The following is a 23,831-nucleotide window of genomic DNA, read 5'->3' on the forward strand; positions in this document are numbered from 1 at the left end:
TTCGCACCATGATTGTCTGCCAGAGACTTCTGCAATGTTGGGGTTGGAGGTTTATTGATAGCTGACGCTTTATTATTATAGCCAACCATTGGAGCCAGTGTTGCAACTGTACTGAGCTCATCAGCTTGGTGTTTAGGGGGGACAGGAAAGTGAGGGCAGGAGAAAACTGGAGTATCCTGGGGGAGGGATAGAAGATGTGGAGGGGGTTATGGATAGAGGGAAAGTGTAAGAGTCTCTTTCTAAGAATAAACCTTCCTTCCCTGGAAGCCCCGTGTGGCATGGCATCTAATGGCGCATGGCACGGTCAGTCTGTATCAGTGTGTGTCTGTGTGTGCACGTTCCTTTATTGAAAGTGTTTTCCTGTGCGTTTGCTACTGAGACAAAATGAGTGCTGCCAGCTGCTGTACAGGCAAGACCATATAGATCGACTCGCCTAAGTGTGTTTAGGCATGCGTGTTTATAATGCTAAATGTCAAATGGCAAGTTATTGCTTCTAGAGAGGAGTCGGTAGTGTTAGACTGATACTTTCAGACTTGGAGCATACACACTTGTAAAAACAACAGAGGGGAGCCGGGATCGCCAGCAAGAATTTGGAGCCAAAGAATGACATTTAGTTGCACAGGCTCTGACATTAATTCATGGCTCTTGCGGCGTTCCCGTCTAGGCGAGGATTCCTTGTCATAACACAGAGGCAGCACCGCAGCAGCAACAGCTATATCGTGAGCTAGACTGAGTACCAGTGATGTCACTTTGTTGGCGAGGTAGAACCGGTGCTGCTTGACTGAAGTAGCAAACACAACCCTAGCTAGAAATGCTTGGCAATCTTCAGTGGTTTGCACCACACTGTATACGCACACACACACACACACAAATAGATACGTAGCCCTTCAGTAAGGATCGCTGGGACAACTTGAGCAGGAGCGTCAGCTGAATGTTTACATCAGTAGTGAAGTTACTTGGTATAACAACATACTGCTTCCTCTTCTGATACTGTTAATATCTTGGAAATAAAAGATAAACAATGAAATGGAAAGACATCATGCACTGTCACTTACTTACTTGCTTACAAGCTAAAAAAAAATCATTACACACAAGTGTCTGCAGCCATTCTGGGTGTCTTTTTTCATGGGTGGTGTGTTTGTGTGATGTGATGGTTGACTAAATAGTTCAGGTCACTTCCCTAAATTGCTGTCGTGTTGCAACGAAGCCAACATGACAGTGATGAAATGCTGTGTACTTGTGATCTTGCAGGTGTCTATATGTAATTGTTAGTTTGTTATATTTGTGTCTTTGCTTTGTTTAAACGATAGCCCGCTCATTTCTAATTTATTATCCGGTTACAATGATGACGCCAGACTTTCTGGGCTCGTTAAAACTTTAAAAAAGTATCAGGATGAGGACTGTGCCACACAGCACTCAACAACTGACATTTTATTTGTTTAGAAATGTCAGACATAGTCCAACTCTTTCTGTCCAGCTTTGTGTTCCTTACAGTTCTCCCCCACCCCGCCTCTCCATTATGTAACAAGAGCTTCCTGTTTTGAAATGACGATGCAATCGGCCCATTTAAAAATGAAAAAGGAAAAAAAAGTAATTTAGATTCAAATCGGTGCTTTTATTTTTTCATTTCTTTTAATTTTTTCGTTAATTTCTTATAGCAGCATTATGCCTTAGTGTTCTGTCTCTCTCACTCTTTGATGGATGTTTGCTGCTTTTTCACACATCTGTGCTCAGAAACAGGAAGTCTGTATACACACACACCTTGTACCCGCCTCCTTTGTAACTTCAAAAAAAAAAAAAAAGATGCATGCGAGGCAGGGAGACTGGAGAATGAACCGGTTGCCACAGAGTAAAGGTCCTCGTCGTGTCAGTCATATATGTTCCTTTATGTGCTTATTTATCTAAATATTGTGGATCTGTTGCTGATTGTAAGGCTTTACGGGCACAGAGCTTCACCGCTGCAGTTTCTTAATCTCGCCAGCCGTCACTGACTGTCTTCTCTTCTTTCTCCTCTTACCTCCTGTGTCTCCATGCAGTCCTCCAGCTCAAACTTCAGCAGAGACGCACACGAGAGGAGCTGGTCAGCCAAGGGATCATGCCACGTAAGTCTGCTGAGTGTGTTTTACTTGCTTTTTTGCTTTTTTTTAAGCTCATGAACCAAAGTATATATCGTCAATGTACGGTAGTCTGACTTTAAGTGTGCTTTTAGACTCTCAACTGATCACGTTTTACCCAAAGACAGCACTTCTTTATTGTCTGGAACAGACAGTATCATCTCGTTTTTAGAAACTCGAGCAGAAAACAGGAGCTTTGGCTGTGAGCTGAGGTCAAACTGCTAACCCTTTCCTGTTTCAGGATTACACACCAAATCTTAAACTGTCACACACTAACAAGGTCGCTACCTGATGCTAGACGCTAAACGATACTCACGTATTTTTTGGAATGTCGTTTAATTCACATCCCGCTGACACATTTTGGTTCTCAACAACAGAACCTGGATATGTTGGTAAATAGCGTCTGTCAGTCTGTGCCGTATATGCTGTCATATGATGGGTTGTATAGTGAAGGTCTGGAATGTCGTTTCTTGTTTTTTGCTGAAAATGTCGTCTCTTATCGGCATTATCAGTATGAGTATGTGTGTTCTGCAAGTGTCATATTTAGCTGTATCTTTGCACCACTTTGTGTTATCAAATAGGGCAGCTTCCTCTTTATGTCTATCCACTTCCTGTTTCAGGGTTCCTCACATCACAAGAGTCAGAAATATAGTTTTAAAAGTTTCCCTCCGTTTCTGTGTAGAACCGAAAGCACTCTGCTTTTTCGTTTTTCCAAGAAGACTTTTGGTTTGAATTAAAAGTGTGCAAGCGAGTGTTCGCCCTCATACTGTAGACGTGGTAGCCAACATTCATTCTAACTGAGTAGATTTTCAAATGGAGACTAAATACCTGTTAGATTGCCCAATAGGCCTGTTCAGACATACAAACTTTGACAGATTATGCTAGCTGTGTGTTAAGAAGAGTATCAGGGAAACAAGTAACTGTGAATGGATGGTAACATGTGGCACACCTGTTGTCATATTTTGTTTTTGACAAAAGCAGATGAGATTGAAAAGATACACCATGCAAGCTGCTTTCAGCCTGCAGTGCTGCATATTCAGTTTACATAACAGTTTAAGGGTTAGATACATAAGAATACCATAAAGTGATGACTGAGGGTTTGTTTTGGTGGGCAGCATGGAGCCTTCCAGTGAACCATTTAAGTAGTCTAGTAAATCGCTCTGTGTCCTCTTTTCTGCAACAGGCCCTGTGCCAGATTGTTGCAGATTTAGGATCAACATGTTTGGATTGACTATTTCGCTTTCCAGCTTCTCCTCTGTGGAGATTCCTAGGGGGAAAAAAAAGTATAGCTGTGGGTTTAAATGAGATTTTAGATTGCTCCTAAGTCGATGACTTTGTTGACTACAGAAATCCTCTTTTAAATTGTTTCTCCGAGATGCAGAAAGATGGGGCAAAGGTTGTTCAGGCATCAGGTCCGCTGTTGTGTTATAGTTCAGTAAAGATCATATGAACCGTTCTCTTCACTTCTCGCTTCATCTTCGATCGATTTTCACGGTAACTGTATCTTGTTGACAGGAACAAACTTTGCCAAGTAGTTCCACATTGCTCCACACCCTGAACACTTTCCAGCAAAGAAAAAATAGTCTTTATATTTCTTAATGACTCTGTAATTACTGTTATTTGCTGGATTTTTGAAACATAAAAAAAACAAAATCTGAAAATTTCACTTACAATGTCACCACATGGTTTGTTTTAGTCAACATAGAACCTTCAAAGGTGACATAAATGATCAGGGGTTTTCTGTCACTTCTCTAATTCTTACATTTAAATGTCCTTTGTGCTGTGTTTTCTGGTACTAAAAAAAGACTTTTATGTCTGAGTGCTGAGGCAGGGTCAGTTCCTCCTGTGGTATCAAATCCTCACACTGGTTTTGCAACTGAAGGTGGTGTGAATGAATAACTTTCCACTTTCAAACACTTTCGTGAGGTTCCTGAACACAGACATTGACTGTCCAGCTGTGAGCAAAAGTCAGTTAATCGTCATTTAAGAATGCCAACAAATATATACTTTTGTAGCATTAACATATTTTGTTGCTCCGCTGTATGAAAAACTGGGCTATGTGTGAAGAAACCACCAATGTTTTTATAATGAAACTGTAGCTAATGGGGTCAGGGAGGTTGTGGTGTTTCACAGGGGAAAGTTCTGAACAGTGTTATGTGCCCAGCTATAAGAATAGGCTTGAAAATGCTGTTTTTGAGCCGAATGTTTTCACTTCCTCCTGGCATGTTCAAATAACTGTTTAGTGTTTTCTTCCCCATGAAGTTTCAGTTTAAAAGTGCTTCAGGAGCAACATCGTGAAAGAAGAACTGTTGATCCAGTAGCTCGTTTTGGGAGTTTAATTTGCACCTAGTTCTATTGGTGTGTGCGTGTTTTGGTGTTTCGAATTCTTTTAATGTTTGAGTATATCCAGTTATAGGTTACATATGCAATGATCATTTACACATCATAAAAAACTACCAGTAGCTGCTTTGGGTCTTTTCTCTTTCCGTTTAAGCTGCTGATTGGCTGCCTCTTGCAAATAGAAGGTTTAAACTGCAGGGGTTACATGAGAAACTGGGACTGGTGGGGACGGCCGCACCAATAAGCACCAATGACAGAAGGGCTCACAGGCCAACAGACTCATTGTCCATTCTTTTATGCATTTGGTGAACATTTATTTTCCAATGAATGCCAGTAAGAGTCTGATATGATTAAAATAAAACCAGCCCAGCCTTCTCTTGCCAATACGCAAGGAAATATTGTTTTCATTGAACATCATATTGAAGCAATTAATCTGTGTTTAAGTAGTTTATGGGCCCGGTTTGTCCTTGTGGTGTTATTATTGTGATCCAGACCACTCGTTGGTCATATTACAACTGGTATTCTTTGAACGCCAGGGGTTGTGACACAAGGAATGCTTCTGACCCCCACCCATCATCTGTGGTGCACACACAGTTGACGCCCTGCTGTAGCCAGAATGTCCAATCTCAAACACCCTTGGCAGGGATTTCACCAACTCTTGACCAATCAGACGATCGCTGTCTTACATCATTATAACTGCCGCTGTCCTCTGAATATCCTTCCCCAAAAACGAAGCGGGCATCTCCCCTGTCCGTTTAGCTTTTCTAAAACCTCGACTTTATATTTGTGGTTAAAAAGAGTTTGATGTCTAGCGCTTTGTTTTTTGGATAGAAATGATCTTCTAGGCTCAAAAAAATCTGTGATGGGAGATGGACTGTAAAACTTTTTGTTTCCTTGCACTGGACCTTTCTGCAAACTGAATAATTATAAAAGTGTAAGATAAAATGCAAAATATATGACGCTCTGGACTCATTTTTCATGTTGACCACCTCTTTCACCTCAAAGGTAATACAGATTTTTTTTCTTTTTACACAATTTTAGCCAGCTGAAATTGCTTTTATGCATTTCCCTCTTACAAAAATACTGCATAGACGTTCACTCCCCCACCCCATACACTGGTCATGGCTGAGCAATGAAGTGATGAATCTAGACTTTCGCTGGGTGTGCTGCACTCTATTCATCAGTCTCTCTTCTGCTGCTCGCTCCTTTTTAAAGAGCCATTCCAGACTCTGTTCATCAAGAATTGATGTCCCTCAGCTACAGACCATCTGCCAGACTTATTGCAGATAGTTTGACCTCTGAAATGCAGTTTCTTTAGACTTACCTTTCGTCATGGAAAAACTTAGAACGCACCACAATCTGCAGCACGTTTCTGTGTAAAATACCAATAAAAGTATAATGAAGCTGGGCTATATGTAACCTGTAATCTTTATAAGTGTTTGTATTCCCTTTTTAACACTGTGTAATTCTAAATAACAGATCAAGACAAAGCTGAATGTGTCCAAAAGTGTCTAACGTCAGTTCAAAGTATGAGAAAGAACATTTGGAAACTTTGGAATACGTGGAAAACTCTTGCTGAATAATGAACAGTGTGTTCTCATTTAGGTTAATGAAACTGCTGAGTGAATGTTTGGTACAGTTTGCGCTCATGGTTTTAGTCATATTGTTCCATTAAATCAAGCTCATCTAAACTACTTCACTACCACTGACCACATCGCGACACTTCCTGCAGCTGCCTTGGTGTTTGAGTTGCAATGAGAATAAACGTAACACAACTGATGTGAAAAGCGTAGTAAAAGGCCGAGGAAACGCTGGCAGTAACGGTTTTCTCGGTGATAACCGAGGTGGATGTGCACCACACTCAGCAGCAGAGGCTGATCTGCCTACTGAGTTGTCATCAGAGTGTGTGGTTTAGAATAGCACTCCTGATCTTCTCTGCCAGAAGCCACTTCTGCTTTGAGTCTGTCTTTGACTGTAGCCGTACAGGTTCTCACATTTTTGCTTGCTGAAAGGAGCATCACGACTTCCTTCACAGTCGGTCTGAACTGCATTAATCTTGGCTTTTTGTTTCTCCTCCTGTTCCCCCTCCCTCTCCATGCAGCACTGAAGAGCCCAGCAGCCTTTCACGAACAGCGGAGGAGTCTGGAGCGAGCAAGGGTGAGAGCCATAAGAACAATGAGTCTCCTGCAGTCTCAGTGGATTTTCTTCAGAGAGGCAAAAAACAAACAAAAAAAAAAACCCACAAGAACCTAACAAATTGAAAGCTTGGACGCCACAGATACAGATTGGTTGTAGTTGGGTTATCGTACAGATAATCTCTGGTTAGTTGACGTTTGTGCAAAATTGTTGTGAGTTGCAGAGCCAGGAAATGATGAAAACAAGTGACATGGAAACAAAAGCATATATTAAACTGACAGAATAATATTTTATGGTGTTGTAGCAATTTGGAGTTCATGTGATTTTTGGCATCTTGTTTTCTTCCCAGACTGAGGACTACCTAAAGAGGAAGATCCGGAGTCGTCCTGAGCGCTCCGAGCTGGTCAGGATGCACATTCTGGAGGGTGCGTGTTTTTTTTTAATTTGTTTTTTTAATCAGCAAGTGCCAGTGTTGTCAAAAAGTCACATTTTAAGCTTTGTAAAATACCTAGACAAAAACAGAACCAAATCTTTATGAAGAGGTTAATGTATAGTTCCTCCTTCATATTTCTGCTTGAAGCAATTCCGTGTTCTCTGAGGGTATTGCTTCTGCATCTTAAAACTCGGTAGCTCGATTCAGGCGCTGTGAAAACTCTTTTATAAAATGTGTTTCGGCATGTTGTCTTCATGAGGCAAGGTGCTTATCTTCACATTTTCACATTCATTTTAATATATGTTTTTGCGGTTTAAAGTGTTATGTTTGTTATGATTTTTTTGAAGCAGCTGGTTTGACTGTTGGTTTAGTTTCTTTTAAATTAGGTTGAAGTCAAACCGCGGAAGTGTTAAAATAGGCTAAAACCTGCTGTAACGTATTGAACAGATTCACAGAGGATTATATGTGTGTGAATCACTTGATAAATAAATGCACATGTATCCATAACGGCCTGCTGTGCCCTCTGCAGAGACGTCGGCAGAGCCGTCTCTGCAGGCTAAGCAGCTGCAGCTGAAGAGAGCACGACTGGCCGACGACCTCAATGACAAAATCTCTCACAGACCGGGTCCCATTGAGCTGGTCCACAAGAACATCCTGTCTGTTAACTGCCATCTGCAGCACTCACTCCCAGGTAATAACACACACCTCATCAGCGTTCACCTGTACTCGTCTCACTCCAGGGACCCGCTCGGGAAAAGAAAATGTCTTCATTGATGGCCTTGCTCTTTCTTTCAAATGTAATCACAAGTTTAAGTCGTTGGGAAGGTTTGATTGCACCTGCGATCAACTTCGTCAACGTTATCGTCGTTTCACCTGTGTTTCATCTGCTGCACTTCCCGTGTGTCAGAACGTGCACCCGCAGTTAAACTGAGAGCAGGAAAAGGAAAAGCTGGGGTGACCTTAAATGACAGTAAAGCACAGTAACGACTCACACTGAGTCGTGTGAAAACGAGTGAAAATAAACGAGCATTGTATAAAAGTCTCTCTCTGAGGAATAATCACTGGCGCAGGATTGGTGCTCGTTATCAGTAGATGCTTAAAGTCCCGAAATACACAAGTTTTACAAATAAATGACTGAAAAAATAAATCTTATCTCACGATAACGATCGTACTGTATGCATTTATTTATGTCTGCATGCAGGCTAGCATCTCCTTAACGAGTAGGCCCACACAACATCGTCACACGTACAGCGATCATTAAGATCTGTATTTTATTTTTTTAAACTGTTCATTCTTTATATGTCTTTATTATTTCATCATCTTGCTGGTAATACAATGTTACAATCTCTGTAAAAATTTGAACCTCTGATGAAACTTTGTCGGACTCGCCTGGAAAAATGAAATGAAGAATTTGAAAAGGTGCCGCAGGCTATTGTTTAAAAGAAAAATTGGGCAATCTTGTATATTTATGACACTTGGTTCAGAGATTTACACACATACACACACACACAGACTTTTGCACAACGTTGCACAACACTCACAAGCGTACCTGCAGGAATTAGCAAGACTTGTAAATACAGGACAGTGGACAGGTTATGGTGAATTCAGGCTGAGCCTCAGGCATGTGATGAATACAAGTTCAAACACGTCCCCTTCCACTGTTCGCGGTGCTATTGTACCTGTGTTTTGGTGTGCAGTTGCGCCACCTCTACAATTTGATTTCCGTTCAGACTGAACACCTGAGCAGTTACACCATTCACGTATTTACAGTAAGGTGAGTGTGTAAACAAAACAAGCAGCTCTGAAACAGAAGTGACTCAGAAGCTTTGTTTGGACACGGCACTGTTTTGAAACATGAGACACGGCACGCGGTGTTGTAACTTCTCTAAAATTGCTTAGTGCCGATTGCTAAAGAGCGGTGACTAACTTTAGAGAAACTTTATTTGAGTGTTAAAATTGCAGGGGAAGCTGGGAATTAAGCTGTCCTTTCCTGTGTTTCCCAGCGGCTCTGGAAATTCCAGACAACGCCAACCCCTTTCGCACCGCTGAACCGCTACACCAGAAGACGCCACCATTAAATAGCGGTTTCATTAAATGTGTGAACGTTTGTGCACTGTCACAGATTCTCCAAAGGGAAACGGAGGAGAGAGCTCATCTTTGGACGAAGACAGCAGTGATGCTCTGTCACCTGACCAGCTAACCAATCAGGACTCTCCCCTGAGCGCTGTCCCTCAGGTCTCCCCCTCAGACGTGCTCACCCAGAACGGAGACCTCTCCCCCACACAGGTATTACTGAGGTGGAACAGAAAGAACTGGACAGAGCAGTTAGTGAAACAAAAGCAAGTGTTTTTCAGCAGGATCATGCAATTAACCACAGTGATATCATCTCACCAGTTTCTCACACAGCCTCCTGCTCCACCTCCACCACCACCTCCGCCGCCCCCTCCCTTGTTGAATGGGTCCGCTTCGTCCCCTCTACCTAAAACGGTGACCTCTGGATCCTCCCGCCATTCTGCTGGACAGGTCAAGGTGCGCCGATCGCTCAAACTTCCTGTTGATTTTCGTGATTTAAAAATAATTCTGACCGTAATCTCTATTTATGGGAACGCTGTAGCTCACCAAAACCCCCTCCTCATCTCTTCATTTCCTTCCCCCCCCTATTTCTCATGGTTCTCTGACTGCAGTCTCAGGCCAAGACGAGTTCAGACCGCCCTCCACAGAGACCTAAGAAAGCAAAGGACAGCAAACCAAAGGTCAGAGGTCTTTGTTTTGCTTTCATTTTAACTCGCACACCGGCACATGATTTATGGCCAATTTTAAATTGCGACCAGTCACTGGTAAAGGCTGTTTTTTGATGACATCTTGTCTGCAGTAAAGATTTTAAGACTTCAAATTGTGTTTGTCTGGCTTGCTGCTCCCACAGCTGAGCGACAAATATTAAAAGTTACTCCTTAGATTTGAAAGAGCCAATAAAAGTCTTCTTTGTGGTTTTTGCGTCGTCTCTATTAAATCATAGAGCAGGGGCTTCTCTCTAACCTCAGTGCTTTTTTCTGACATTTTACAATCATACTGAGGAGAATTGCTTGTAAAAGAGGAAGAGATACCATTTTATGAAGCAACAGTGGCCTCAGCACATCAGAAATATATACTTGCTTTTCTTAACTGGAAGTGCGTTAGCTTTTACTTCAGTTAAGTTTTTATTAGTATGCATCGTTTGACCTACATGTACAGAATGCCCATGCATCTCACACGTGTCTGTCTCTTAAACATTCCCTCCTGCCGCGTGAAGGTGAAGAAGCTGAAGTACCATCAGTACATCCCCCCCGACCAGAAGGCTGACAAGGAGCGTCCGCCTCAGATGGATTCATCGTATGCGAAGCTGCTCCAGCAGCAGCAGCTCTTCCTGCAGCTGCAGATTCTCAGTCAGCAGCAGCAGCACTACAACTACCACACCATCCTGCCCGCCCCTCCCAAGTGAGTGTCGAACCACTTTTGCATATGTGTGCGTATGGTTTGGAAGCGAGGATGAGTAATTGCTGTGGGTTTTTGCCGAGAGTCAACAAGTTCAACACCCTTATTTTTTTTTCCTGCATTAAGCTAGTAGTTGCAGTGTAGCTTTACAGTTTGTATTTTTTTCCTTTTTACTTTGAGTATACTTTACAGTTAATATAAAACTTTCATGTTTCATTTTAAAATTCTAGAAAACTTATTTAGAAATTCACAAGTTTCATCTTTAGAGCTGATCTCTCATCATAATTTCCCCCGTGGTCTGCCAGAGAAAAAAAACATGCTCGATAATCTTTATTACCGTACAACTTTGTTGTTTGTCTTCCTTCAGGCCACAAACGGAGCAGCCTCCCACAACCAACTCTGGCCCTTCCCCCTCCCGTACCGTTCACACAACAACCACCACAGCTTCCTCGAGTCAAACGGGGACGGCCCGTCACAGCCAAACCGCAGTGGGAGGAGCCAAACCAGCTACTCTGCCAGCCAACCTGGATGAGTTCAAAGTAATTAACTCAGGACCCAAAAACAAACTTATGAGATCATTACTGCACACAGTGCTGTGGCTCATTTTGTTGGGTAATTCAAATCAAAGATCTAAGTTTGTGCTCAGCAAAACGGCCCCAAACGAAAACATCATTGATCCTGCCCATTCTAAAATAGAGCTCTGATTTTGGTCCTTTCTCAAAGGGAAATCTGTGAAAGTCTGCAGCAGTCTAAGCTGTAAGGATTAGATCTTTGCAGACACCCCTCATATGGTGGTGGACTCTACAGACGTGTAGATGTTCTTATACTTTCTTCATGTATTGTTTGTGCTTTGTCATAACTGCAAAGCCAAATTAAGAAAGATAGTTAAACTCACTCGGCCAGAGAATAAAAGACGTGATCATTAGACAGTTATTGTGGCGCACTGAGCCACAAGCCAACAAAGTTATCTTTTAAGGCTCCTTCTTTACCCCTTGAAACCTTACTAGGAGTAAGTAACCCTTTAAACTCTTCTCTGCCCTGAGTGCTTTCTATCATATTTCAAGCCTGCTTGTAGAACAAAATCACCTGGTTTGCATTCAAAGTTAGTGAGTGTCATCTCTGTCTGTGCGGGAAAAAGCTGGAAACTATTCAGATGGTAATCAAATCACGTCTTTGTTGATATTTACTGAGGTGTCAAAACTCATTATTAAGGGTACAAGGGAGATGTCTTTTTGGGTGAAAGAGTTGAGCTCTTTATCTTTGCTTTTACTCCTGATTTGCATGCAGTTCTGTGTGTGTGAATGGTTTACACACACTCATTAGTGTTTTGGCTTTAAAATAATGTGTCATCTTATTTGGGTGTCATTTTAAAGAGTCACTTGTCTGAATTTGTCCGAGGCGACCTTTTACATGGCTTTTTTTATCAGTACATCACCACCTACGCACCCTTTAAAGGTCCAGCTGTATAAAGTTCCTTTGAGCTGAGCGTTTTAAATTTGAGTCTATTCTCACTTTGAGTCAGTGTTTGTTTTATGAATACCACTTTTGTTTCCATCTTCCAGGTTGCTGAGCTGAAACAAGAACTGAAATTGCGGGGTTTGACCGTCTCAGGCACCAAGAATGATCTAATTGAGAGGCTCCGTAACTACCAAGAACAAAATGGGGGAACCGCAACTGTTTCGAAGAATGGCATTTTGCAGTCCGGCTTGCAGGGCACGACCTCAGCTGCTAGCACCACCACATCTTCTCCCACCACAACTTCCACCTCTGACCACCAGTCAGTAGAGGGTGGGTTTAAGTTGTCTCTGTCCTCACTGGCTCAGGCGGTTCCAGGGCGGGTGATGCGGTTTGGCAGCACCAGCTCGAGCCCTCCGGTGTCGCCGACTCCGTCAGAGAGGTCGTTAGCTGGAATGAGTCCAGATGAGACCAGCTGCAATGGAGACATGTTTGGAGAAATGGTGAAATTTATGTTTCATTTGTTATTGTTAGAAGCACTTTGTCATTTTTGTGTCTACCCAGACATTTTCCTAACATCCTCTCCTTTTTTTAATGTGTGTGTCCTTCAGGTGAGCTCTCCGCTGACCCAGCTCACCTTGCACCCCTCTCCTCAGCACCCAGCAAATGTCTCTCCACTCGCAGTCAAAGATGAGATCCAGAGCTCTTGCAGTCTGTCCAGGTCCTCACCTGCATCTGTCCAAACCCCCGAGCCCGGAGCAGCCATGGACACGTCATCTATGGATAAAGACCAGATGCTCCAGGAGAAGGACAAACAGATCGAGGAGCTCACCAGGATGCTGAGGCAAAAGCAGAGGCTGGTGGAGACTCTCAGGTCCCAGCTGGAGCAAGGCAAGATGGCAGGTGGGATAGTGGTCAAGAGGGAAGGAAGCGATAAGAGCAAAACATCCCCAGAGGTTAAGCTCCAAACGCTAATAAAAGCCTCAGCCATTCAGCCCCCTACGCTCCCTAATGGCATCGTGTTGAAGGTCAAAAAGGAGGTAGAGCCAGAGGAAGGAATGGAGGGAGTAACAGAGGAGGCTCTGTCAAAGAAGCAGGTCCTGACGATGCAGTATTCCCAGGAGACTCTGCTCAGGCTGCAGCAGATTCAGCAGCTGCAGCTCCAACAGTCTGATCAACAAAAACGGCAACCACAACCGAAACAGCAACAAAGTCAGGCGCAGCCGACGAAGGCCGCAGAACCCAAACCGAATCCTCAAAAACAGCATCACCAAAAGAAAGAGGCTCAACTCCTGATCCACCAGCAGCAGCAGCTGCAGCAGCTCATCTTCCAGCAGACCCAACAGAAACAGCTCCAGGCTCAGCAGAAGATAACGCAGCAGAAACTGGCCCAGCAGAAGCAAGTACAGCAAAACCAGCTCAAGCAAACCCAAGGGCAGCAGCAGGCTCAGCAGAAGAACCAGGTTCAGCTAAAGCAGGTTCAGCTGCAGATCCAAAACCAGACGGTGACAAGTCAGAAACCCGCACTGAGCCAAACTCATCAGAGGAAGCAGCTGAAAGCTCAGCACAGGCAGCAGCAGAAACAGCAGACATCAGCAGCCTCAACACAACAGGTAATACTGTGAACTTCAAAGACTGAAAGCACACACGCTGCAGTCTTTACGATGAGTATATAGCATATAATAAAATGCTAACGCAACTTTTCTGTTTCCAGGTGACTCCAGTCATCATCAAGCAACAGAATGGCACACCAGTGCACACTCAGGCCATCTCATTAGACCTCCTTAAGGCCAACGGCACACCTACACTGGTGACAGACACCAACGGGAACCACTACCTAATCGCTCTCACCAGTCACACCACAGATGGACAGAATGGAGTGTCCTCATTGGCCAAAACCAACGGACGCATCACACTGCAGGTACAGGGAACATGGTATTCTGATGATAATGGTAATAATGCTAAGTGTTTCCCTCTAAATTAGACTATTTGTACATTATACAAAAATAATGAATATATACTGTGTAGCAAATAATTCGTTGCACCTTCAGTCAGTATTTTGAACAGCAGCAAGTAAACTTAGCCCTACAATTACTCTGCAGCCTTTGTGCGTTTGTTGTAGTGGCATGTGTAACCGTTCTCCACCTGCTGTGGGTTTTCTTAAGATTTCTTGTCTTAGCTCGTAGAGCTTCCTGAGCAGAACAAGAGCTACTGTCACCAGCTGTAGCCTACAACAGCAGTGTCTTTTTGACGATGTTAGTTCAGTTCTGTCAAAACTCTGAGTGAGTCGCTCATCACACATTGCTTTGAAGCTGACAGCTGGTCACTAGGGTATATTTACTAATTTAGGAAGTTTATCTTATGTCGCCGGTGGGGGTTTTCTTGTTTTGTTTTCTTTTGTCCCCACCCATCGTCACCTGAAGTTGCCAAATGTCATTGACTTACTGTAGTATTTCAACCTTTACTGTCCATGGATGAAAAAATTATAAAATAAAAAATACACTTCAGTAGGATAGGGTTAGTCTTGCATGTACTGTTTATATATGGGAAGCGCGTAATATTAAATGGTTTGACAGAATATGAATGTTTGCGTACTTGTAACGTTTCAGAGATTGAATTCAACTCCAAGTAAACTGCCCAGCACCGACAGCCAATCAAAATGTCAGGCAGAGGCCGAGCCTGTGAGCCAACCAAGCAAAAAGGTACAGCAAAAACTCTTTCTCAGTAAAACATGTAAGCATGGTGTAGATTGTAACTTTCCCAACATTTTTACTTAACTTTTTTCTTCATTTCATTTGTATTGTTGTAAGGTCTTAACCTTAGAGTATATAAAGCGCCCTCAGCCAACTGTTACTGTGGGTTGGCGCTATGTAAATACACGTTGAATTGATCTCTGTTTACTAATTTAGTCCTGAAGACAACAATAGCAACAGATTCCTACCACAAGGTGTCGCCACTGAGACACTGTAAAATCATCCAAGTTAGATTGTGGACTAACAAAGGTTAAAAAACAGCATCTTATCCCAGAATAAGACTTGCATGATTAACATATGCAAGTGTGCCTTCCGTTCTAAACGTGCCACTCTTTGCCCGTAGGGACAAAAAGCGGGGCTGCACTTAGACGCCAAAGGTGATCCACAACCCAGCCAGCCCGTCACCGCTCCACCCAACCTGCAGCCTTTCTTTGACGACATTTCAGACAATGAAAGCCAAAACAACTTAATGTCATCTCTCAAGGTAACGCCAGCAGCAGCACCTCCTCCTTCTCCTCCTCCTCTCCCTCCTCTGCTTCCAGGCAGAGTTACCTTCAGCATGTCATCTCTAATGGTGGTCCTGCTCTCTCCACATGTTCATTAAATTTGTCTTCTTGTTTCTTCTCTCTTCTCATTTCATCACTTCATGGCACCATGCTGACAGAGACAGGAGGCGTGTCCGCCTTACGACCGGCACACGCTGTTCACCCCTCCCTCTCCTAAACCCAACACCTCCCTTTCTTCTCAGCGCTTCAGAGTATGTCCTCCAGCATGTCTTGTCTTTCCATCTGCCTTGCAGTATTGATCTTTCTCCCTGTCTCGACTCCTTTTTTCCATCTTCTCACTTTTTTGGTCTCTAATGTTTTTGCAGAGGAGTGGCAGTGGTGTTGGGTTTGTTAGGACGTAGTGGTAGACTAGATCAGTGTCATCCTATCAGACCCAATTATCTAAAAGAAATCGCCCCTGCAACATTCCAGTGAAGAACACCTGCTGCTGTTTTTTGTGTTAAATAACTACATGATACCTCACTGTTGGCTACATGATGGCTAATGAATACTGTGTTTCTGTTTGACAGCCAGAGAATGGCCTGAACAGCCAGCAGATGGACGACCTATTTGACATCCTGCTCAAAAGTGGAGGTAATGATGAGATCTCAGTTTAATGTGAGAGAGACATCACAGGTCGGTACGTCTTGATGACCTTTATTTCTCTGTCCTCCCCCAGAAATCCCCGGCTTCAAGGCCAACCCGGACCCTTCCCTCCCCCCTCTCCACTCTGACCCACCTTCTCCATCCACTGCCCCATCCCCCCTCCACCTGTCTCCTCCCACCCCCACAGAGGCCTTCATCTCCCCGGAGTCTACGGTGGGAGGGCCCTGCTCAGGCAGCGGGCGTCTGGAGGACTTCTTGGAGAGCACGACGGGCACCCCACTGCTGGGCATAGAGTCCGACGGCGGCCTGGCGCTGATCGACGACCTCCACAGCCAGATGCTGAGCACGCCCAGCATCCTGGACCACCCCCCCTCCCCCATGGACACGTCCGACCTGGGCTTCTCCCCGCATTCTGCGGGGCTGGACTTTGGCGACCCCAACCTGGATAGCATGGACTGGTTGGACATGGTAGGGAGCGCAAGTGGAGGTAGCGAGGGCAATAGAGGAGAGCGAGGAGGTGGAGACGGAGGGACGAGTTTAGCTCCGTTGGCGCCACACACTCCGCAAAGCGTGTTCTCAGCCGACTTTCTGGACAATACGGACCTGCAGCTGCACTGGTAGCCACGTCTGTAGCACCTCACGCAGACGCACACAGATGAACACATGGTCGCTCACACTGTGTACAGGCTCCGTCTTTATTTCATGCACATACTCTATGCTGTCTCTACCACTGCGGGGGGTGTCTGGCACATGCACGCGCGCACACACACTCTCACACATTTACTCAGTTTGTCTTGTCTTTCACTGGCTGTTGCTGTATGCAAGGTGAGGTGGTGTTAAATTCATTGAAATTACTTGGTGGACCTGAAGTGGACTTGTAAAGATTTTAACTCTACAGGGAACCAAAACGGATAAAATCCCATTTCCCGTGTCCTGACCTGCATTAAAGCCAGGTTTAAGTAAACCAGCCGAAAGTTGCAGGTCGCTTTCAACCCATTTCAACCCTCAGTAAACAGCTGGACAGATCAGAGGCGAGAAGGGACTGTCTGTGATGTTTTCCTGGGCTCCTAGAGATAGCAGTGTGTGTCAGTGCCTCCTAAACTTTGCACTTATGCTGAATCTGATTGGTTTAAAGGGTGGGTGTTTAGGTCAACAGCTGAGTGAAAGCCACCTAATGTTACAATGGTCAGCTGAGCCACTGATTGTTTTTGTTTTTTTTAAAAAAGAAAAAAGGCAGCTGCTTGTGGCCTCACCATGCCAACCTAAACCCCACCCACACTAGTCAAAGATACAACCTTCATTGGTTGAGAGTTGCTGTTGAAATGAACCTTATCAGTGGCAACAGTTTGAATTGAAGCCTCATTGGAGGTTGCGTATAATTGGTAACATTATGGTAGACCACTATGTATTGCTGTATATCGGGTGTATATTACAATTTGTCCATATGACTATTTTTCTTTGCTGGTTGCTTTAGAGTCAAGCTAGCCGGCTGGGGGACAGAGGGGGAGGGCGGGGCTTCCAAGAGAACTTGGACCTTGTCATTTTTTTAAAGAAAAAAAAGATTAAAAAAATAAACATACCATTTAAAAAAAAAACTCTAAAGATGTGTTTCTTTTTCCTTTTGATTTTTCACATTAACAGATACATCTCAGCTTTGTGATTTAAGTAAGCCTGGTAATGAAATTAAAGCCACAAGAGGGCGATGTTGCTCAAAGAATAAAGAAAGCAGCTTCCATCTGGAACAGGAGGGTATTTTCCAGAAGTTTGCTTACCCTTGTATTTTTTATTTTTCGTAGTGCTAAACAAGACCTGAGCACATTTACCAGTTCTTTGTTTGGTGCTGAAAGCCACGTTCAACTGGATTTTTTTTGTGTGCTAGTTGTCACAAATTTCAAGCTGCATTTCCCCCACAGCTGCTTCTGAATGAAAACACACCCCTGCCTAAACGGATCAACAACTAGGCTTCTCTCAACCACCTGAAAAGTTTACTTTTGATCATCTCGGGCAATTTATTTTGAAGGAACACTATAGATCATTTCTGTGGGACAGTCGGCAGGTTTTTGAATCTTTAAATATGTTTCAGAGTACATGAGAAAAGCCCAGCATCAGCTGTTTAATAAAGGCTTCAACTGTGGCATGTATGGATCTGCAAAAAGTAATGGTGTAAAATTATTGGCATTAATAAAAAGCCACTAGATTACAGTGTAATTTTGACAAATACGTTTTGTCACTTATACAAATACCCTGGGTCAGACTGTAACAGGTGTTTTAAACTGTACTATATATAAAAAATACATAAAATATTGTATTATGATAGAAAATATATAATACTGCTAAGGCGCTCTATATAATGTGCCTCATTCACCCATTCATGCAAGCACTTTTTTCCATGTGTATGCACTTTCTGTCAAAAAATATACCGATGGATGCATCAGAGAGCAACTAGGAGTTAGTATCTTGATCAAGGATATTTGGGAGTCTGGAGCATCCATAAGTTGAACCTTCATCACTTCTTCTTTCTTTTCTCTTTAACTTCTGCCTCTAACGTCCAGTTTGACTCACTCACTATGAGGGGATCCTTGTCAATGACGCTGATGAGCTCTTGGGAGCTCTCGTCCTTTCTCACACACACAGGAACTGCAACACATGCAGATAAACAATGCACAAGATCCAAGCATGAGCCAGCTCAGTGTGCTCTTACAAATTCCTTTCACACTCACACATACACAGGTTGCCGCAGCTCCCCAGAGCAGCATCAGTACCATCTCTCTCTCACCCATATACAGACAGAGCAGATAAAAGTCCCGAGGCCATGCCTCTAATTAGCTACAGTGAGCTCTAAAGGGCTACAGCACCACAAGGACTAAAGATCTCCTCTGTATCCCACATCCCTCTGACAGGAGCCTGCCACCCCGCAGCCAGCCGTCACACAGGATTTTTAGTCACACATTCTCAGAAAGCCTTTTACCACCAAATTATCATAGCTGGTTCTGACATGCCCAAAACTAAACTTTCACTTTTTAAATAGTTTCAGCACAGGCTTTATTAGGTACACCTGTTCAACTGCTCCTTAGCATAAATATCTAGTTAGCCGATCACGTGACGGAAACGACAGTATACATGTAGACATGATCAAGAATACGATGACCCGCTGAAGTTTAAGTGAGCTTAAATGTAGCATGGTTGCTAGTGTCACATGTGCTGATATACTGCCCCACATAAAAACATCTCTATGGTTTACAGACATTTGTCTGAAAAAGAGAAAATGTCCAGTGAGTGCTCTGGGACAAAACGCCTTGTTGATGCCAGAGATCAGACAAGAACGGCCAGACTTCTTCAAGCTGATAAGAACACTTGTTACAACCAAGATATGCAGAAGAGCATCTCTGAAAGCGCAGCACATCAACCATCAAAGGACGTGAGCAGCAGATGACCCCACTAGGTGCCACCTAGTGGCAGCTATAAAAAGAAAACTAAGAACATAACGGTGAGTTCACAGCACTCAAACAACCTCTACAGTCACCACATGTCAGTCCATTAGAGCAGCATTTTCATGTGTTGGAACAGGAAATTTTACACGATGAACGCGAAAGCTGACAAATCTGCAGCAACTGTGCGATGCTATCATGCAAATATAGACAGAAATCTCTGGAATGTTTCTAGAACCTTGTTTAATCTGTGCCATGAAGAATTAAGGCAGTTCTGATGGTAAAAGGGGGGCTAACCTGATGCTTGCATAGGGTATATACTTGCATAGACAGTATATTTGGAGTCTATAACTGACCCCCCGTTATACAGTTGATGAAATTATGTACTGGGAAAACAGCACTTTGCAAAATCACAGTATCACAGAATGGATGTCTGTGTTTCTGTGTGGTGGTGTCACCAGAACAAGGATTTTATTTTCCAGGCGCTTCATGATGATGATGACTTAACATGAAGATTGCCTCTGAAGCGTCCCAGTGCTGCTTTATTACATCACGCTGAGCCACAAAATTACAGAAAACCAAATCACAACACACGTAATGTTGAACCGATCGTGTGTTTCAAACACTTTTTTTTTTCATTTTTTCATTGTTCCTTTGTCTTCACTTGTTTTCGTGTGAAGCTGGATGATGTGAGAGGAGCAGTCAGGTTTGGGTGGATCCTGCTGCGACTGCAGAGCCTTTGATAGCAGAAGATGTGAGGGCTGACATTTGGGTGGGCAGGGGGAGACGGAGAGGGGATCAGTGAGGAAAATGGGAGGCAGAAAGGTGCTGAGAGAATAGACACACTGTTTTGCTCTACACCTGCTCGTCTGAAGGAAAACGGAGCGTGGAGGCACAAACGACAAGAGAGTGACGCGGTCACAGAGAATGGTTTGCAAACGTTTCAAACTAAAGTCTTCTTTTTGCTGCTTGATATTATTGCTAGCTACACCACAGTATAAAAAAGCCAAAATATAAATAAATGAATAAAATATCTATTTGATCTCTGGCTTTCTTCCACAACTTGTATCCTATCCTCACCCCCCAACCAGTCGGAGCTGATGGATGCCCCTCTGTGAGCCTGGTTCTGCTGGAGGTTTCTTCCTGTGAAAAGGGAGTTCTTCCTCCCCACTGCCAAGTGCTCACTCAAAGGTCGTGTGATTGTTGGGGTTTTCTCTTTATTATGTAGGGTCTCTACCTTACAATTTAAAGCGCCTTAAGGTGACTGCTGTTGTGATTTGGCGCTATATAAATAAAACTGAATTAAATTGAATGGATGACAACCTTTTTCAGTGAAGGTCTTGCTTATTTCAGCAAGACAATCCCAAACCTCATCCTTCGTCTGTCATACATGTAGTGCTGAGTCCAAATCTGCCCCTCCCTAAAAAAATAAGAAAGAAAAAGGAGGTTATTGTGTATTACCTGAAAAAAAAAAAAAAGATGCTGGAAGATATAACATCTACAGGACAAACTGGCAGTGTTGAGGGAGGCAAAAACTTCTCTAATTCTCAGAGAAAATGTAATCTGACATGATGAATTTAGCAGGATCTGACTGCGCTTTGGGAGGGACAGCTGGGCTCACGGTCCACTGGACATCATATAATCGAGGTCGGTGTCTTTTAACATAACCTTGGGACAGCTAAACTGTGTGAGGCAGAGTTATGTAATGCACTCACGATGGCCTGGTTTCGATGTTTTTGTCGAACTTCACAGATGTTGGTTTTTACCTCAAAGCATGAATATGAAGGCACGGCCCTCCGCTTTCTCCATCATCGGACCGTCATTAGTATGGACCACAATTGACACAATTGACTTTTCTTTCTTTTTTAAAAAAAAAAGAAAAGCTTGATATTATAGTCCCGAGAAGCACAGTCACTCCACATCAGAACAACACATGCATATATCACAGGTGTCAAATCCATCTAATATTATATTTCTGTTTTTTAATCACAAACATCAGATCACTGTTTGTTTCAGTGATCTGATGCAGGATCAGTGAATAATGCTCAATGGACATGATGAAAGGGCAATATGAAAGCAAGCTTATTACAATGGAAGCATCAATTAATTGACTGGTTGAGCCCAAACAGCCCTAAGCTCTCAGTTTAATTGGAGGGAAGCGCTCGTTCAGATGCGAGAGCGAGATTGCAGAGAAGTAATCAGATTGTACTCGGAGTCACTGGCATTCATTAATACAGTGATGTCAGAGGGATGTTGGGTACAGTAGATAACACAGTGTGAGAAAGTAGACAAGATCACCGATCCGTCAGGCAAGGATTCTGTGATGTTTTTGCATCAGAAATCTCACCACAGCAGGTTTTCAGTTTTCTGTTGTGCAAACTGAAGCCTCAGTTTTCTGTTCTTTCCTGACAGCGGTGACTCCTGATGTGCTCTTCTGCTGCTGTTGCCCATCTACTTTAAGGTGCTTGATTCAAAGTCACGCTAATCACTTTCTTCAGCACGTTATCATGACCATGTTAACATGTTTTTAGAGCTCTGTTGTCCTGACAGAGAGTTATAAAGTGGCCACTGCAGTAATTTATGCTTGGTGATATGGCTTTTTCTGGGAGCTACTCAGCTTTCCAAAGGCATACACCACTGGTCAAAAGTTTGAAAACAACCCAGTTTTTTATCAGAAGTTATGCTTTTAATGTCTCATTGCACTCTGAAATGAAAGCATAGTACAAATACTTAGTAATGGCTTTCTTGCTGCAACTCATCCTGTCAAACCTGTAGCTTGAAGTCTTCTCTTCAGAGTTGAAACTGGGACTTGTTTACTACAAACACTATTAAGCTGTTGTCATGTGAACAGCCTCTCTTCCATTGCCTTTTTCTCACCAATTTTGTAGCAACACACAGTACAGCACTGTTTAGCTGATGCTCACGAGGATATGGTACCACAATGTGTTCCAACACTGCTTTTATGCAGACAGAGGGGGTTCAAGAAAAGTTTGGAACACCTGTAGGAATTAGTAGCACCAGGTTTCAAGGCTTGATCAACCTCCATTGCTGCAGAACAGCTTTAAATTATAATTCTGAAATGTACATTATTTTTCAGTTTGGAGTAACCTTAACTTTTTTTAACCTCTGGCAGTTCACCATCACTTCAAGCTAATGGCAATAGGTCAAAAATGTGAAAACCGCACAAAATGGAGAAGTTGTTGCACAGACAACAGCAACCATGTACTGACTGTGGGAGCTTAAAGGGCGCAACCCTATGCCCCTCCCATTCAGTCACTAATTCACCATCACATCAACAAAGACCAGCAGCTGGATCATCACACAAACTCAACTTTTGAGTTTGTACTTCTGTGCAATAAACTGCAAAATGTATTAAAATGACAAAGATCTGAATCCTACTATCTGTTGCTTTGGACAGACCTGGAGCACATGGAGTCTCTTTTTTGGATCAAAGTAGTGACGATTGATTAAACAAATACTGTAAAACCAACTAACTAATTACCAGCTACGAATGTGTGTAAAATCTAATTCTAAATCCAGCTTTTCAAAAGAAACTGTTCTGTGTATTGGTGGCCTGGGAGTGATACATGCAGCGCAATGACATTCAACCTGAACATCCCAGAGAGGCTCCGGGTGATTAACTGAGAAAAGTGTGTGTGTGTGGGGAAACAGAGCGAAGTGTGAGATGTAAATGAGAAGGATGTGCAGATATAGATCTAAATAAAAACAAGGAGCTGCAGTGAGGAGAAAAAGAGAGCAGAGCCAGAAAAAATAATAAGGGAAGAGCCAGTGGTGACCCCAGAGAGGAGAGAGGAGCTACAGTGCTGTTGTTCAGTGTGATTAACTCCAGAGAAAGCAGCCTGCTGGAGGACTTACTGAAATAGCGAGTCCTTATTAGAGTCAACTACGGCAGCTGCCACTCACCTGCTGCAGTTTAGCATTGCAGATCCACATGACATGACAGTAGCTCACAGCGCCTATGGGAAGCCTGGTGCACTGATTGAACACGGGTAAATGGAAAGGTGACCATGTTTATGTTTAGAATATTGATCTGTCTAAATTCATCTTCTTTTACATCATTGCTGAGAAAAAAACAACAACACTTTTCTGACAAGCCTGTTTTGCCATTTAAGCTGCACTGCACAACAGAAGTGGTTGTTGTCGAATTCTCTTATCCTTAATGAGAAGAAAACCGAGATTATGATTTTTGGTAGTAATGCCCTTCGTGCCAAACTCCGGGATGCCTTTGGTTTTCTTAGTTGTTCTCTCTCTGATACTGTCAGGAATCTGGGTGTCTTATTTGACAGCTCCTTTTCATTTGACAAACAAGTGTCTGCTGTTGTCAGATCTAGTTTTTACCAGCTTCGTCTTATCTCTAAGGCTAGGCGCTATATCCTGCATAAAGATCTCGAAAAGCTCATCCACGCCTTTGTAACGTCGAGGCTAGACTATTGTAATTCACTTTATTGTGGTCTCCACTCTTCCCTTTTACAGAGATTACAGACAGTTCAGAATGCTGCAGCTCGCATTCTAACTAAAACCAGCAAGTT

The 23,831-nt window shown here is 43.2% G+C and overlaps 1 protein-coding gene across 5 annotated transcripts in view; it reads left to right on the plus strand.

The window, feature by feature from the left end:
* mrtfab (myocardin related transcription factor Ab) overlaps positions 1–17,377 on the plus strand; it is a 44,569-nt gene extending 27,192 nt beyond the window's left edge. For 2 of the 5 annotated variants that reach the window (XM_080873123.1, XM_080873124.1), the window contains exons 4-20: positions 2,037–2,102; positions 6,556–6,611; positions 6,940–7,015; positions 7,553–7,714; positions 9,146–9,309; positions 9,418–9,552; positions 9,708–9,776; positions 10,313–10,497; positions 10,862–11,033; positions 12,057–12,452; positions 12,561–13,562; positions 13,664–13,870; positions 14,559–14,651; positions 15,046–15,186; positions 15,367–15,459; positions 15,778–15,841; positions 15,927–17,376. In XM_080873123.1, coding sequence (XP_080729249.1) covers positions 2,037–2,102; positions 6,556–6,611; positions 6,940–7,015; positions 7,553–7,714; positions 9,146–9,309; positions 9,418–9,552; positions 9,708–9,776; positions 10,313–10,497; positions 10,862–11,033; positions 12,057–12,452; positions 12,561–13,562; positions 13,664–13,870; positions 14,559–14,651; positions 15,046–15,186; positions 15,367–15,459; positions 15,778–15,841; positions 15,927–16,474 — 3,629 coding nt within the window. In that variant the 3' untranslated portion in view covers positions 16,475–17,376. Of the gene's footprint in view, positions 1–2,036; positions 2,103–6,555; positions 6,612–6,939; positions 7,016–7,552; positions 7,715–9,145; positions 9,310–9,417; positions 9,553–9,707; positions 9,777–10,312; positions 10,498–10,861; positions 11,034–12,056; positions 12,453–12,560; positions 13,563–13,663; positions 13,871–14,558; positions 14,652–15,045; positions 15,187–15,366; positions 15,460–15,777; positions 15,842–15,926 lie in introns of all 5 variants that reach the window. The other 3 variants (XM_080873127.1, XM_080873125.1, XM_080873126.1) reach the window with 2 other exon arrangements.
* Positions 17,378–23,831: the final 6,454 nt, after the last annotated feature.

The sequence above is a fragment of the Rhamphochromis sp. 'chilingali' genome (genome assembly GCF_963969265.1).
Source record: "Rhamphochromis sp. 'chilingali' genome assembly, chromosome: 22".
In the NCBI taxonomy this organism is placed as follows: Eukaryota; Metazoa; Chordata; class Actinopteri; order Cichliformes; family Cichlidae; genus Rhamphochromis; species Rhamphochromis sp. 'chilingali'.